This window comes from Camarhynchus parvulus, chromosome 1 (genome assembly GCF_901933205.1).
Source record: "Camarhynchus parvulus chromosome 1, STF_HiC, whole genome shotgun sequence".
Lineage (NCBI taxonomy): Eukaryota > Metazoa > Chordata > Aves > Passeriformes > Thraupidae > Camarhynchus > Camarhynchus parvulus.
In genome coordinates, this window is record NC_044571.1 from 22,317,494 (window position 1) to 22,331,328 (window position 13,835).

Sequence of the window (13,835 nt, forward strand, 5' to 3'; positions counted from 1 at the left end):
TCAAGGTTGTTCTTTGAGGCTTAGCTGCTACTAGACCAGGAAAAGTGCAACACAAAAGACATAATTTGTTTTAAATACAAAAAATCTGTACCATAAATTCACACAAATCCTCTCTGTTAACCCCTAGGCTGTTTAAAAGAAAGAACAGTCTGCTATGATTTCTTCTACCAGAACACTTAGAATTTTTGCTATTATCTCTTACTGAACTATTTGGAATATAATTTCAATAATTATGTCCCACAAGAAATGGGAAAGTATGGATCATCACTATAATTTTATTATTACATGCACAAACATTTCTAAATTGGTATATTTTTGAAGCCGAGTATTCTAAAGAAACCAAGATTATTCCATAATTTGTTTTTTTAGGCTTTAAGACATTTCTATTAAAATTAAATTTCTTGTAATACTGAATGCGTTTGAAGTGAGTTTCCATTTTAGAGGAAATAGTATTTGAAATTTTAAATTATAAATATTAGGCTTGTAGGATGGTCCTGAACTGTGTAAGCTAGTGGGTATAGGGGTGGTGACATTGAAAACATAAATAATTAAGACTATTTTAAGCACTATTAAAAATTGCTAATGCCATTTTCCTTATGTTTTTATTGCTTTATTGTGTTTTCCTTACTTGAATTTTTTCAGACATTCATGATCAGAACAGCAAGAAACCCGTTATGGTCTACATCCATGGTGGATCTTACATGGAGGGTACTGGAAATATGATTGATGGCAGCATTCTCGCAAGTTATGGAAATGTCATTGTTGTCACTATCAATTACAGGCTCGGGGTTTTAGGTAAGTGACTCTTTTCTTCATGGAAATATTTTCACAGAAATATTTGATTGCTGAATTTTTCTACTGATCAATCATAGATATTTGACTCAGTTTTTATTTTAAAACAGAACAATCTCAATGATGGATTTTGAATTCTGTCCATTTTTTAATGGAAACTGAGCTAAACTACATTATTTTTGACAACTGCTTTCACCTTAAAAAGAAATGAACTGGAAATGTATAATATTTTTCTTTTTCTTAAATAATTTCTATTCCATGTTTAAAACAAAAAAGAAGAAAGTCAATCAAGAATGAGTCCTCGAGGTTTTAAAACAGTTTGCAATGGCAAGAAGAAGGAAAGTGTTACTATTTATCTGTATTTACTAATTTTGTGTGCAAATTGGTTTTTAGAGATACATACAAAAAATAAAGGCCATACACGCTGATGGAATTTGTGTTGTGGGTAATAGGCAATCAAGGGAATTTGAGGAGTACAGTGACATTATCTTCAAAAAGACAAGAAACTCCATAATCATGGCGCATAGCATGTACCAAACTTTTGTTCAAAATAAGGTTTATTCTTTTTTTTTGAGATTCTGCTTTTCAATAGAAAAAGTGAAATTTGAAAAATGACAGAAAATGGCAGACATTAGAAAAAATTGTTATCTTAGTGAAAAAGCTTATACCTTGTGTAGAACAGAATACAAAATGCTCAAATGCTCATATTTCTGGCATTTTAGATACACAGGCTAAGGTACAGTAGTTTTTTTTGTGTGTCTTTTTACAAGGACTTTTGATCTTGTGTTTCCTAATAACAAAACTGATCTATTTTCATGGTAGGTACTGTTTTGGAAGGCAGAAGTTCTGTTGCTGAGCTATCTGTTCATGCTGTTCATGTTTTTCAACAACTTAATAGTTCATCAGAGTACTGAGAATTTTTTTTGTCCCTGATTTTGATTATTCATTAAATAGAAAAGAGTAATTTTTTTCTATGATGGAAAGAGATTTAAATTTAAAGCCAGAAAAATAAAAAGATATCTTGGTATATTTATGCATGCAGTATTGGTATTCAGAAACACCCAAACAAACAAACAAAAAATAACCTGAAAAAACAAATCAACCAAACAAACAAAAAACCCCACATAAAACAACAACAAAAACAAACAAAAAAGCAACCAAACAAACAAAAGGACAAAAAAGGAAGAACTGATGATGCAAGAAAACAAATTTCAGTTTTGGTTGTTGTCAAACAACATATATACCCAGAATCTTGGTAGTTTTTTATCCATAAAAAAGATTATTTAATGCATCTCTTTAAAAAGTTTTCTCTTGTTTTTTTACAACTAACATTGTTGAAGAATGCAGATGAGTGTAAACCACTATAAATGGTTTAAAAGGTTTCATTGCATCTCTGTATTTTATAAATCTAAAGGGAAAAGTGCAATATCTGCATTGGTGAACTCCTATTTTATGTATTTATATTGAAAACAAACAAAATATAAGAAAGAGTCAGAATGCTTTTTTTTTAATTGTGCAATTCAGGCAAAAAGGCACAAAACAGGGACATTTATATGAGAAAGAGAAAAGTAACAGTAGTCAGGATTTTAAATGGATTAGGAAAAATATATATGTGTATTGACATTAAATATTGCTTCTCAACAATGGTAAATGTAACTTTCAAGACACTATGGAATTTATTCTTTATTACAAGAGTCTATGTTTAAATTAGAAAAACGGAAGATATTCAGAAAATGTGTACATGCTTAAAAATCAGAGGAAATCTGTTTTATGAACATATTTACATTTTTTTTTCCTTCTGGGTAAAATGTAAATGTGATCATTGAGAGCTCATTAGGCTCTCTCTGGACATTGAAAGATATTAGGTGAATTACATGTCTTTTTTACTTGCTTCATGAGTTTAAAAAGAAAACACAAATTTCTTCAGAAAAATGGCCATGTGTAAAGCAAACATGACTATTCATAAGAGTTAAAAAAGAAGTGTCATTTTATCCCATACGGTTTGAATACTAACAATATTTGTATCCCTTTCTTCTAGTCTGGGTTGCTGGAGGTCATATTTCTGTAAATCTGGTGTGTTTCAATGGTGTTTGATTTGTAAGTGCATACACAAAGCCGCATACAAACCTGTTGTTAATGACAGAAATGTGTAATTCTATCGCTATTATCTCACCCTGTAATGAAGGAATATAGATCTAATTGAGCACAGTGCTGAATTGCTGGAGATGCTAAATTCCTTTGGAAAATTCACTTGAATGGACATGAATACTGGACCTTATACTCTCCATAAATGTTAGTACTGTTGTTGAGGCACATTAAATTATTTTTATTTCGGTCTATTGTGTGTCATTAATAGCAGTGGATAGAAAAAGTATTAGGACCACACAGATAACCACTGGATGATCTTACTCAGACAGATCATAGCACCAAGAAATGGTTTGGGTTCAAAAGGACCTTGCAAGACCATCCAGTCCAACCCTGATGCCATGGGAAGGAACACTGGTTGCATCAAGTAGCTCAAAGCTCAATCCAACCTGACCTTGAACACTTCCAACGATGAAGCATCCATAACTTCTCTAGGCAACCTGTTCCAGTGTCTCCCTACCCTCATAATAAATTTTTTTTTGCCCCCTGTCCTGCCACTGTAGGCCTGGTTAAACCTTTCTCCCTCTTTCTTGTGAGCACCCTTCATATATTGCAAGGCTCCAATAAGGTCTCCTAGAAGCATGTTCTTCTCCAGGTTGAACAGTCCAAGTTTAGCTTTTCTGACCATTTCTGTGGCCCTCCTCTGGACCTTCCTTAACAGGTCCGTGGCTTTCTTGTTCTGAGGTCCCCAGAACTGGATGCAGCACTCCAGGTGGGGTCCTACAAGACCAGAGCAGAGGGACAGGATCACCTCCATCACTGCTGGCCACACTGCTTTTGATGCAGCCTAGGATGTGGTTAGTTTTCTGGCCTGCAAGTGCATATTGCTGTCTCTTGTCCAGTATTTTCATCCACCATTATCCCTAAGCTATCTCATTCATCTGTCTGTAAAATACTGGAGTTTCTTCCAATGGTGGTACAGGACCTTGCACTTGGCTTTGTTGATCTTGAGGTTCTCACTGGTCCACTTTTCAAGCCTTTCGAAGTCCTTCTGCATGGCATCCCTTCCCTCTAGTACATCAAGTAAAATACTCATCTTTGTGAAGTCCACACACTTCCTCATGGTGCACTTAATCCCACTGTCTGTGTCCTTAATGAAGGTATTAAATGGTATTGGTCCCAGTGTGAACCCTTAAGGGACACCACTGGTTATTACTTTGCACTTGTATATTTAGTTGTTGGCTGCAACTTTTGAGTACATGGCCATTCGGCCAGTTCATTATCCATCCAATGGTCTATCCATAAAATTCATATTTCTTCAATTTATTGTCAAGAATGTCATAGAGGATTTTGCAAAATTTCTTAAAAGCATCCAGGCAGATAACATCCAGTCAATAACATCGATTGCTCTTCGCTTGCTACTGATGGAATCACATTACTGTATATGGCCTCATTATTGTAACTAAGCCAGACACAACTTGCCCTTGGTGAAGCCATGATTCTGTCTGTAGTCACATTTCTGTCTTGCATATACTTCAGTATAAGTTCCATAAGGATCTGTTCTGTGATCTTATTGGGCATGGAGGGGAAGCTGACTGGTCAGTACTTCCCTGGATCCTCCTAAGTATCCTTCTTAAAACAGATGTGATATCCCCTCAGTCACTGGGACCTTCCTCAGATTCCCTGGTTTTTCAAATATGGTGGAAATTGGCTTAGTGTCTGCATCTTTTATTTCCCTCAAGACTTTTTATTGGATCCCATGGACTTCTGTATTTCTTCAGGTGATCTGAAAACTGATCTAATACAATGGTGGAGACTTAATTCCCCCAATCTCTGCCTGAAAATTTGGGGATTAGACAGATGTAGGAAGAGGTTTGGTACCTCAAACTTCTCCATGCCATTTTTCAATAGTTCTCTTGTCTCATTTATTGTGGGAAGTACATCTTCCTTTTCTGAGCAACATATCTGTAAAAGACCTTTTAGCCAGTCTTAATATTCCTTGCCTAATTCAGCTTCAGCTGCACCTTAGCTTTTCTAATCCCATCCCTACATATCTGGACAGCATCTTTATCTTCTTCCTAGGTTATATGTCCCTGGTTCCACTAAGAAAATTCTGGTCTAAAGTAAATGAAAAGACAGACGTCTGAGTGAGAAAAGACACTTTTTTAATGTAGGTGTAACATCATGACACTCTGAGTTATAAAACATTTTAACTGAATCATAGAGACAAATATTATCATGTCTATCTTTTCTCCTTGCACATGGGTAAAACATAAGTCTTTAGTTTGTGCACTGAACAATATGTATCTGCAACTCCAAAAATACCCCCTGTCTTAGAGGACTGCAGAGATGCTCTGGGAATAATTTCCTCACCTTTCTCTTTCTCTCTAAGTAAACATACCAAAATAGCAGACAGATGGGGCCGAGGCTTTCCAATGTTTTAATTCTCTCTCTCTCCTTTGAGTTCTAGAATTTCCTCTAATTTATAGATCCACAACAAAGCATGCAACAATAATATGCGTTGTTATTTAGAAGGCCATATTTTCCCTTTAAGTATAAATATACATTTATAAAAATGCATTCCATGGATAAGATACTTTTTGGACAATAAAATAAAAATATTTATATTTTCCTTCTACTTATTGTAGTGGGCACTGTTTGAGGGGTGCTGTGGTGCTGAGTTTAATTACTTATGTTCTTCAGGGCTTGTGAGGATGCTGCTTGTGCCCTGCTAGGCAGTTTCTGTTTTAACTCATACCTCTCCACAGTGATGACTGAAGATGCTACTGGAGCTACAGGAAGCTGCTAAGTTTTCCCAGTGTGAGGCAGTGCTCCTGTACACTGAAAAATTCAATACTGTAAAACACAGGAGTACTGAATCCCATGGCAGTCCCCAACCCTCACTACATGCTTTGAGCATTGTGTAACTTTTTATTATACATGTAAGTTTTTGAAAAACTGAGTTGAATTTTCAAAATTCCATAGCTATTTGGAGAGTTCTCTAACAAAAATAATAGAAATTTATGAGAATGGGAGGGAAAATAGATATCCTGACTAAAAGTGTGTTGTAGTGTTGCAAAAAATGGAATGGTTTGAATAACCTGGCTTACTCAATCTAGATACTGCTCAATTTCTCTTTATTGTCTACATTCTTAGTCTTTGTGGATATGCTTTTAGAAATAGCAATATCTTTCCAACACAGCTATAAGCACTCTTTTAGTGCCTTTTTCAGGATTATGTTGGCAGGAAAAATACAAAAGACGGATTTATGTTTAGTGTTGTTTTACAGACATGACCTGAATCATCCATCTCATGGTGAGATTTCAATCTGTGGAATCTCTGTTTAGATTGTATAACAGCAGAAAGTAAACCTGACAACTCACCCTCCCTAAAAAAAATACAAAATCAAAACAAAACCTCAAAGCAATAAAATCAAAGTCCTATAGTACTACTTTATACAGTTAAATTCAATAACAGTGTTACACATTTTCAAGAAAAAATCTTAAGCAATCGTCTAAAAAGTTGCCATATTCAAAGAGAAATGTTCTTGTGTGACAAAACGAAAGGCGATTTCCAGAAATATGTATCAGTCATTTGGAAGCCAGAATCTTACTACAGAAAAACAAGAAATGCGAAAGCTGAGATGAATTGTAGAAACATGAATGAGATATTTTGGAAGGCAGAGCTAACTCAAACATCTACTGCAGTAAAATGAGACACACTAAGAGTTCAGAATTGTAAAATTGAATTAGCATTTCCGAGACCCCTTGCAATTTTCTTCCTCTTAGAATTCTAAATCATGCAGATAAGAATTGACTATCTCTCATCTATATGCCTTTTTGGCCATAAGCATCAATTTTAAATACTCGGTCTGAAAAGGGTGGACTTCCTTTTAGCTGAAATTATATCCAAATGCAATTATAATCTCTATAAGTAATCACATTAGACAGTGAAATATAAATCAAGTTTGCAAGGAAGCTCCATACATCTTCAAGTTAGTGAGAACCTGAGCTTGTTCTAGTTCACTGGGTACCTGTTGTGCAAGTTACAATGCTGAGAAAGTGTATGTTGTAAATGAACTGCTTAGGATTTGACTGACTGTTATAGGTCCATTCCAGCTGAGCTGCATTGTGCTCTATTCTATTCTATTCTATTCTATTCTATTCTATTCTATTCTATTCTATTCTATTCTATTCTATTCTATTCTATTCTATTCTATTCTATTCTATTCTATTCTATTCTATTCTATTCTATTCTATTCTATTCTATTCTACCCTATCCTGTCTTGTTCAGCAGTAATCAAATAAAGCAAGCAGTATGTGATCCCATGGGCCAGATTCTTGTGTACACTACTCTACAAGATATTAAACTTTAACTTGAATAGTGTAATTGCTGCACAGAATAAATTTAAATTTTGATGTACAGATATCTGTTCCCACTGTGCCTCTGGACAGCCCTCTCTACCTCCAGTGTGTGTGATTCCACTAGTACAGGAAACCTAAGGTGGTGTCCCGGTAGAAAAGGCCAGAGGTAATAAAACATGGAATGACGCAGGAGCTGGAGTGTGCTAAGTAAATCGATTTCATGCTTAAACCAGAAAAGAGGTTATTTAGACTCATTAAGGTTACTGTGACTGTTTTTGTTGTTGAAGCCAATACAAACTTCTCTACATTGCCTCACTCACATCTCTAAGCTTCATGCAGATTTCCTGGACAGTTTGGTCTCTCATGTTTCTTCTCAGCTGGCTAACAGTTTTTTAGCTAATGTCAGTTTTCATGGCTGAATTTCTAGTTAAGTGTAATTCCTAATTTCCCAGAATGACACCTGGCCAGTGTGGTCTCTCATGTTTCTTCTCAGCTGCCTAACAGTTTGTTAGCTAATGTCAGTTTTCGTAGCTGATTTTCTAGTTCAGTATAATTCCTAATTTCCCAGAAGAACACCTGTTAATCTCACTGCTATTAACATATTTTTGTAAACATTGCAAAGATAATCGTTAATTCTTTTATTTTTTCTTTTGGTAAAAATTACATTTTTCTTATATTTTAATTATATTATTACAGTCACAGAAATTTTGTTTGTGTAAATGCAGCTCATAAGCTCTATCCATATACCATTTGATTTAGACTCTTCATTTCAAATATCAGAAGCAACAAATGCTAAGTAACAGTGTCATCAGAAGCCATGTGTAAACTCATAGAGCTTCTAAAATTAGGTATATTGTTTGCTGAAATGTAATTGCCAAAAATGGAATTTAGCAAGAAACTTTTGTCAGAGAGTTCCTTTTACCTAAAAGTAACAGAATCCAGTTTCTCCAGGCTTGATGGATTGACTCAGTTGACTATGACAGTAGAGCATGGTCTTATAAAATAATTTTTATCATAGCCTATATAGTAAAACAGATCAAAAAGCTACAAGACAGTGTAAAAGGACAATTTGGGCCTGATCTGTAAGCCAGTTACAAACCCAATGCATGATGTGTTTACCCAGCAGTGTGCTGGACATGTTATCCAGAAAGATACTGTGAGAGACATGCTTTTAATACTATTATGAAGATTCTGGCTGACTAAAAGAAATACATGTTAAATCTATCATTTTGTAGAAGACAATATTTTATACAGAGATTAGAAGGAAAAAAATTAAAAAAGAAAAAAAAGTGTAATTTAATCTTACCACCCCTTGGAAATGAGCTTGTTAACATAATCAGAGTGGCAATAGTGTGGGTGTGAGGTAAATGTCATTACATTGTTCACAAGGAGACAGGGGAGCATCTTATAGTGGTTAAAAGAGTTAAAAGATGCATGATTTCAGCAGCTCTTGGAAGGATAGCACAAAACAAATACATTTTTCCTGAATTATTTTGTACTTTCCACATAATTCCTTGCAATTAGAGCCTAGCAGACACTGAAGGATTAAAATACCTTTGCTGCTTTACAAAACCTATTCACATTGTATATGAATATACAATATAGAGAGCTAAAAACATGCTTCCAGTGTGGATTTGGAGTTTCTATGTTAGAACAGATGGATTTTTTTTACTTTAATATCTCCAAAAGCCTCTGTAAAATATATGAAAATATTGAATGAATAAAGCTTTCTGGTGATGGATGTTAAGTGCATTCTTCAATAGATATCTGCAGGCAAAGGTTAGCAGCTGAGAAAGGCTATGCATTTTCATCTTTTCACTTCTGCTTTCTAATTGAAAATTACGGTTTCCATTTAGGAAATCAAAACAATGTGTCCTTTTGGCTTTCATTGGTGTCAAGTCTCCTGTGATAGCACTTGTTCATTTAAAAATCACATTAATTAGGAGAAAACATAACAGTACTGGATGCAATAAAATTACTGTTGAAAAATTGAGAAGGACAAAATGTTTTAAGAATTTTCCATTTTTCTGTTCCCCATTTTCACACCATCTGTGTATTGTATTATGTATGTTTCCTAAAACTAAGTACCCCCACTTTGGGATCTGGGAAAAGGTAAAATAAATATATACTTCTGAAGAATTTTAGAGACAAGAATAAAACCAGAAGGGACCTAAGTTTTTTTACTCGTACAATCATAATTTGCATAAAGTCAGATCTTAGCCATGTAAAGAAACAAAACCAATTTCTGTAAATATAATTATAAGTTTGAGTTTTTATTTCTGCTAGAAATGTTAAATCAATGTTTAACACTTACTCGGGTGTGTGAGTCCTTTTGAAACAATTTAAGTATGATTTTTCATATTTCACTTTTGTTCCATGTAAAACAAGTTCTCTGATTGTAAATCTTTGTGCTCCTTGAAAATATTTCCACATTTTATAAGCAAGTGGGTATCTAACTGCATTATGTCTCTGTTATAATCTCATCTCTAATGACTAGTTGTGTTTCTATCAGAAGATATTTCAGTCAAATAAGAAGGTAACAAATAATACATTGATTTACAGAGATTGTCTAGCCCGCAGCCAAGTATCACATTGAGACTAATTAGTCATGAGAAAAATTTCATGCCTTTATACTTTCAGTGGGATTGCATTAGTCCCCAGCAAGACATAATCAGTGAACATTTTCTTCTGTTGAGAATCTTTCAGGGAGAAATACTGTCATTAAAACTGTGGTTTTGATACAGATGACTTAGCTACTGTAAAGTTCTAAGAGATTTGACTGTAAAGCTCCTTAAGTTCTTTCTAATTTTCGTTTTACCAGAAAATATTGAGAGAATTCCTGTTTCTTGGACAGAGGGGAAACAAACCAAACCAGCCACAAAAAAAATCCCACACTTTCTGCATGCTATTTTTATGTTACTGTGGGAAGCAGGATGATTCAAACACACATTCTGCCCTAGATTGTTAATTGTTTTAAATCAAGGACTTGGATTAGTCCTTGATAAAAATACAAGGAATTCAATTCTGAATATCCTTGAATAAAGGGTAGCTTACAGATGTTATACTCCCAAAATAGAAGAGAGAAAAAGCTATGACTCATAAGGTCCTAATTTCATCTTTACTTTTCCCTTGCTCTCGGGAGAAATTACATTGCTTCAATTGATGACTTCTCAAAGAAGCAAAAGATTTCTCTTTTCTGCTAATGTGCATTACAGAGTGATAAAAAAAAATCAGTTTTTTTCATAACAATAGAGTGACAGGAGAATAATTGCTTTTTTCTATACAATGACAACCAGGAGCTCATGGCACTTTGTATCTGCTTATGTATATGCTCATGGTCTCTGCAATGCTAGACTCAAGATAATTTCTTTCTGAAGTGTTCTTATCTTCATTTTCAAGTGCTGTAAATCTGTTTTTAAAGAAAGAATATTTCAGTCATTTATTTTGGTGTGTGGAAGTTTCTGCTGTTTTTCAGAATGTCAGAATTTAAATTATTCGGTTATTTTGTGGGGAAAGAAAAAGGGGGCCTTGGTGAAAAACCTTTTCTTTTATGCATTTGATCCTTAACACCAGCTTTTGTGCCATCCTCTGGATGGATTCAAGGATTTTCACGTTCTTTTTAAACCACGGGGCCCAGAACTGTACTCAAGGTGAGGCTGAATGAGGGGGGATTGTTGCAGACATCTTTCTATGAAAAATCCTTTCCTTAGGATTTTTTCCTCCTGAGAAGCTGAGAGACCTCAGGAACAAATTTTAAACAATGATTATCTGCTGCTGTGGAATGCAACAGGTGGATCTGTGATTGGCCCATCTTGGATGTTTATAATTAATGGCCAATCACAGCAGAGCTGGCTCGGACAGAGAGTCTGAGGCAGCTCCCTTTGTTATCATTCCTTTCTATTCTTAGCTTAGTTAGCCTTCTGGCGAAACCTTTTCTTCTATTCTTTTAGTATAGTTTTAATGAAATATATATCATAAAATAACAAATCAAGCCTTCTGAAATATGGAGTCAGATCTCCGTCTCTTCCCTCATCCGAAAACCCCTGTGACCACCATCACAGGGGATAACTGTCTGGTTTGGGCAGCTGGTGATGCCCTCCAGGATGGGGTTTGTCCTCTTGGCTGCCCAGGCACCCTGCTGACTCCTGCTTAGCCTGCTCCTGACCAGCATCCCCAGATCCCTTTCTGCAGAGCTGCTCTCCAGCTGCTCCTCTCCCAGTATATACATGTGGTTTTTTCCTATGATTTTAGTCAAGGCCCAACTGAAATGCAAGTTAATTTTACTGAGACCTTTATAGTGCCTGGTGAAGCAAGCTAGTCATGCCTGTGGCTGATAAGAGAGAATAAAATCCAGCTAGACTTCTACTTTTCAATAAGTATCAGTAAATTTTCAGTAAGCTTTATCTCTTAGGCACTTTAAAAACCTAAAAAAAAAGAAGTTATTTAATAATTTATCTTCATAAACAATGTTTTTTATTAAAAATACTTTGGCCCCCTGTATGATCTTCATAGCAGATATGCGCATGGACAACACTTACAAGAAAATATTCCAAAGATTTACTTCAAATATAGTCTTCTGAAAGAGAAACTTTATGGGGAAGATAAAAATCCATTGTCCATACTGCTAAAATAACACAGACTTTGAACAACTGTTTCTTCTTCATAACTGCATGCAATATATTCAATAACCTGTGGGACAAATTTTTCTGACATTCATGATTAAACCCTCCTGCTGTTTAAATCAGTAGGACTTTTGTCTTTCAATTTAAGGTATCCAGTTTTCATCTTCAGATTATCTTCCTTAAAATGCAATATCTTCTCTTATTGCGGAGAAAGTCTTCCTTTCATTTTAATAACTTGAATCTGAAATAATTCACAAAGATCATAAGAGGAAGCAAATCACTCCAACAAAGAAGCATCTCAGTCTGATAATCAGTAAGCTATATAGCTGTATCATCGAGGATAATTTGCTTGCATCTTTGCTTGGTATCTGCCAAAAGATGATACCTAAAAGAAGACTATATTAAAATTCTCCTATCTAGAAACACTTTCCATGTCATCTCAATGAAGAAAAAATTCATTCAGAAACATAAAAAACTCGTCACCACAGAAGTTCTAAATTGGTGACATTTTACCCCTTCCACATTTTAATTTTTCCTCCAAAGGCAGTACTCAGAATGTATGACTTTGATATACCCTGCCTAAGAGAAATGAAACTGATGTCTTAGAGAAATAATATATAGAGAAGTACTACTTTAGAAATTCTAATGTATCACCTATGCATTTTTCTATTTATAAGAAGAAGTAAATAAAAGGCAAGGTCAGAAAAATCCTATAATAGATTCATAAAATGGCCTGGGTTGTAAGGCACCTTAAAGGTCATTTAATTCCAACCCCCATGCCACAGGCAGAGACACCTTCCACTAGACCAGGTTCCTCAATACAAAACAACCAAAATCACTTATGGCATCCTACGTGTGGCAAGTCTGACTGGCAGATATTAAACAAATTTGGTTATATTGCCTGTAAACAACCATCTGTACTGAAGCAAATGAGATATTTTACAGAATTTACAAAACATTCCAAAACATTGGTTTAAGGACAGTTTGTCCGTGCAACTTGAATCTTGAATACATAGACTCTTTAGAAGTGTGGGAAGTTGCACATTTCTCTCATGCCTGGGCATGCAAGACAATAGTCTGGTATATTTATAAAATATATGGGAGATGGACTGGAAGTGCTGTCAGAACTTCCGTTTTGAAAAAACATCAAGGAAGCAGTGCTTATAGATAAAAATTACTTTTTTAGTCTTCTTGAATACATTGTGAACTACAGTTTAGGGGGAAGCACAGAATTTTGAACATTATACATCCCAAAAGTTATCACATATTTGCATCTATTTTTTTATATTGGTTGTGAGATGGAATATTATTAAATGTCTTTAAGTAGAATTTACTCTACAAGAGAAAAAAGTGGTTTTTTAAGCAGAACTGTGAACTTTGTGTATCACTCAGGGGATTAGGAATCAGACTATATCATCTTAGATAAAATTCTTTATTTACTGAGCTTCCTCACAGAGAAATGTGTATACTCATGTTGAAAGTGAGCAGAAGTAGTGAAGTAGCAAAAGGTGATAACTTCATAGACATTCAGAATATCAGTGGTGAATTCAAGAATACAAGTGCCATTCTAAGTAATGACTATTTGAAAACAGCTGCTGCAGAAACTTTCTACATGATCAACCCAAAAGGTATGGACAGAGTCAATTCCCTTTATAAAAAAGGATTTCAGGATGTTGTCATGGTTTCATCAAGCCCTACTGAGCCACTCACTCACTCCTGTACCTGTAAGATCAGGGAGAAAACAGGAAGGATAAAAGCCAGAAAACTCATGGGTTGAGATGAAGACATTTTAGTAGTGAAAGCAAAAGCCATATACACAAACAAAGCAAAACAAAGAATTAATTTGGTGTTTCCCATGGGCAGGCAGATGTTCAGCCATCTCCAGGAGAGCAGGCACCCATCACAGGTTACAGTTATTTGGGCAGACAAGCACCATCATTCCAAATGTCCTCCCCTTCCTCCTTCTTCCATC

General features: G+C 35.0%; 1 protein-coding gene across 2 annotated transcripts in view; it reads left to right on the plus strand.

The window, feature by feature from the left end:
* NLGN4X (neuroligin 4 X-linked) overlaps positions 1-13,835 on the plus strand; it is a 159,744-nt gene that overhangs the window by 96,279 nt on the left and 49,630 nt on the right. For both annotated transcript variants that reach the window (XM_030949747.1, XM_030949755.1), the window contains one exon: positions 643-795. In XM_030949747.1, coding sequence (XP_030805607.1) covers positions 643-795 — 153 coding nt within the window. The remainder of the gene's footprint in view (positions 1-642; positions 796-13,835) is intronic.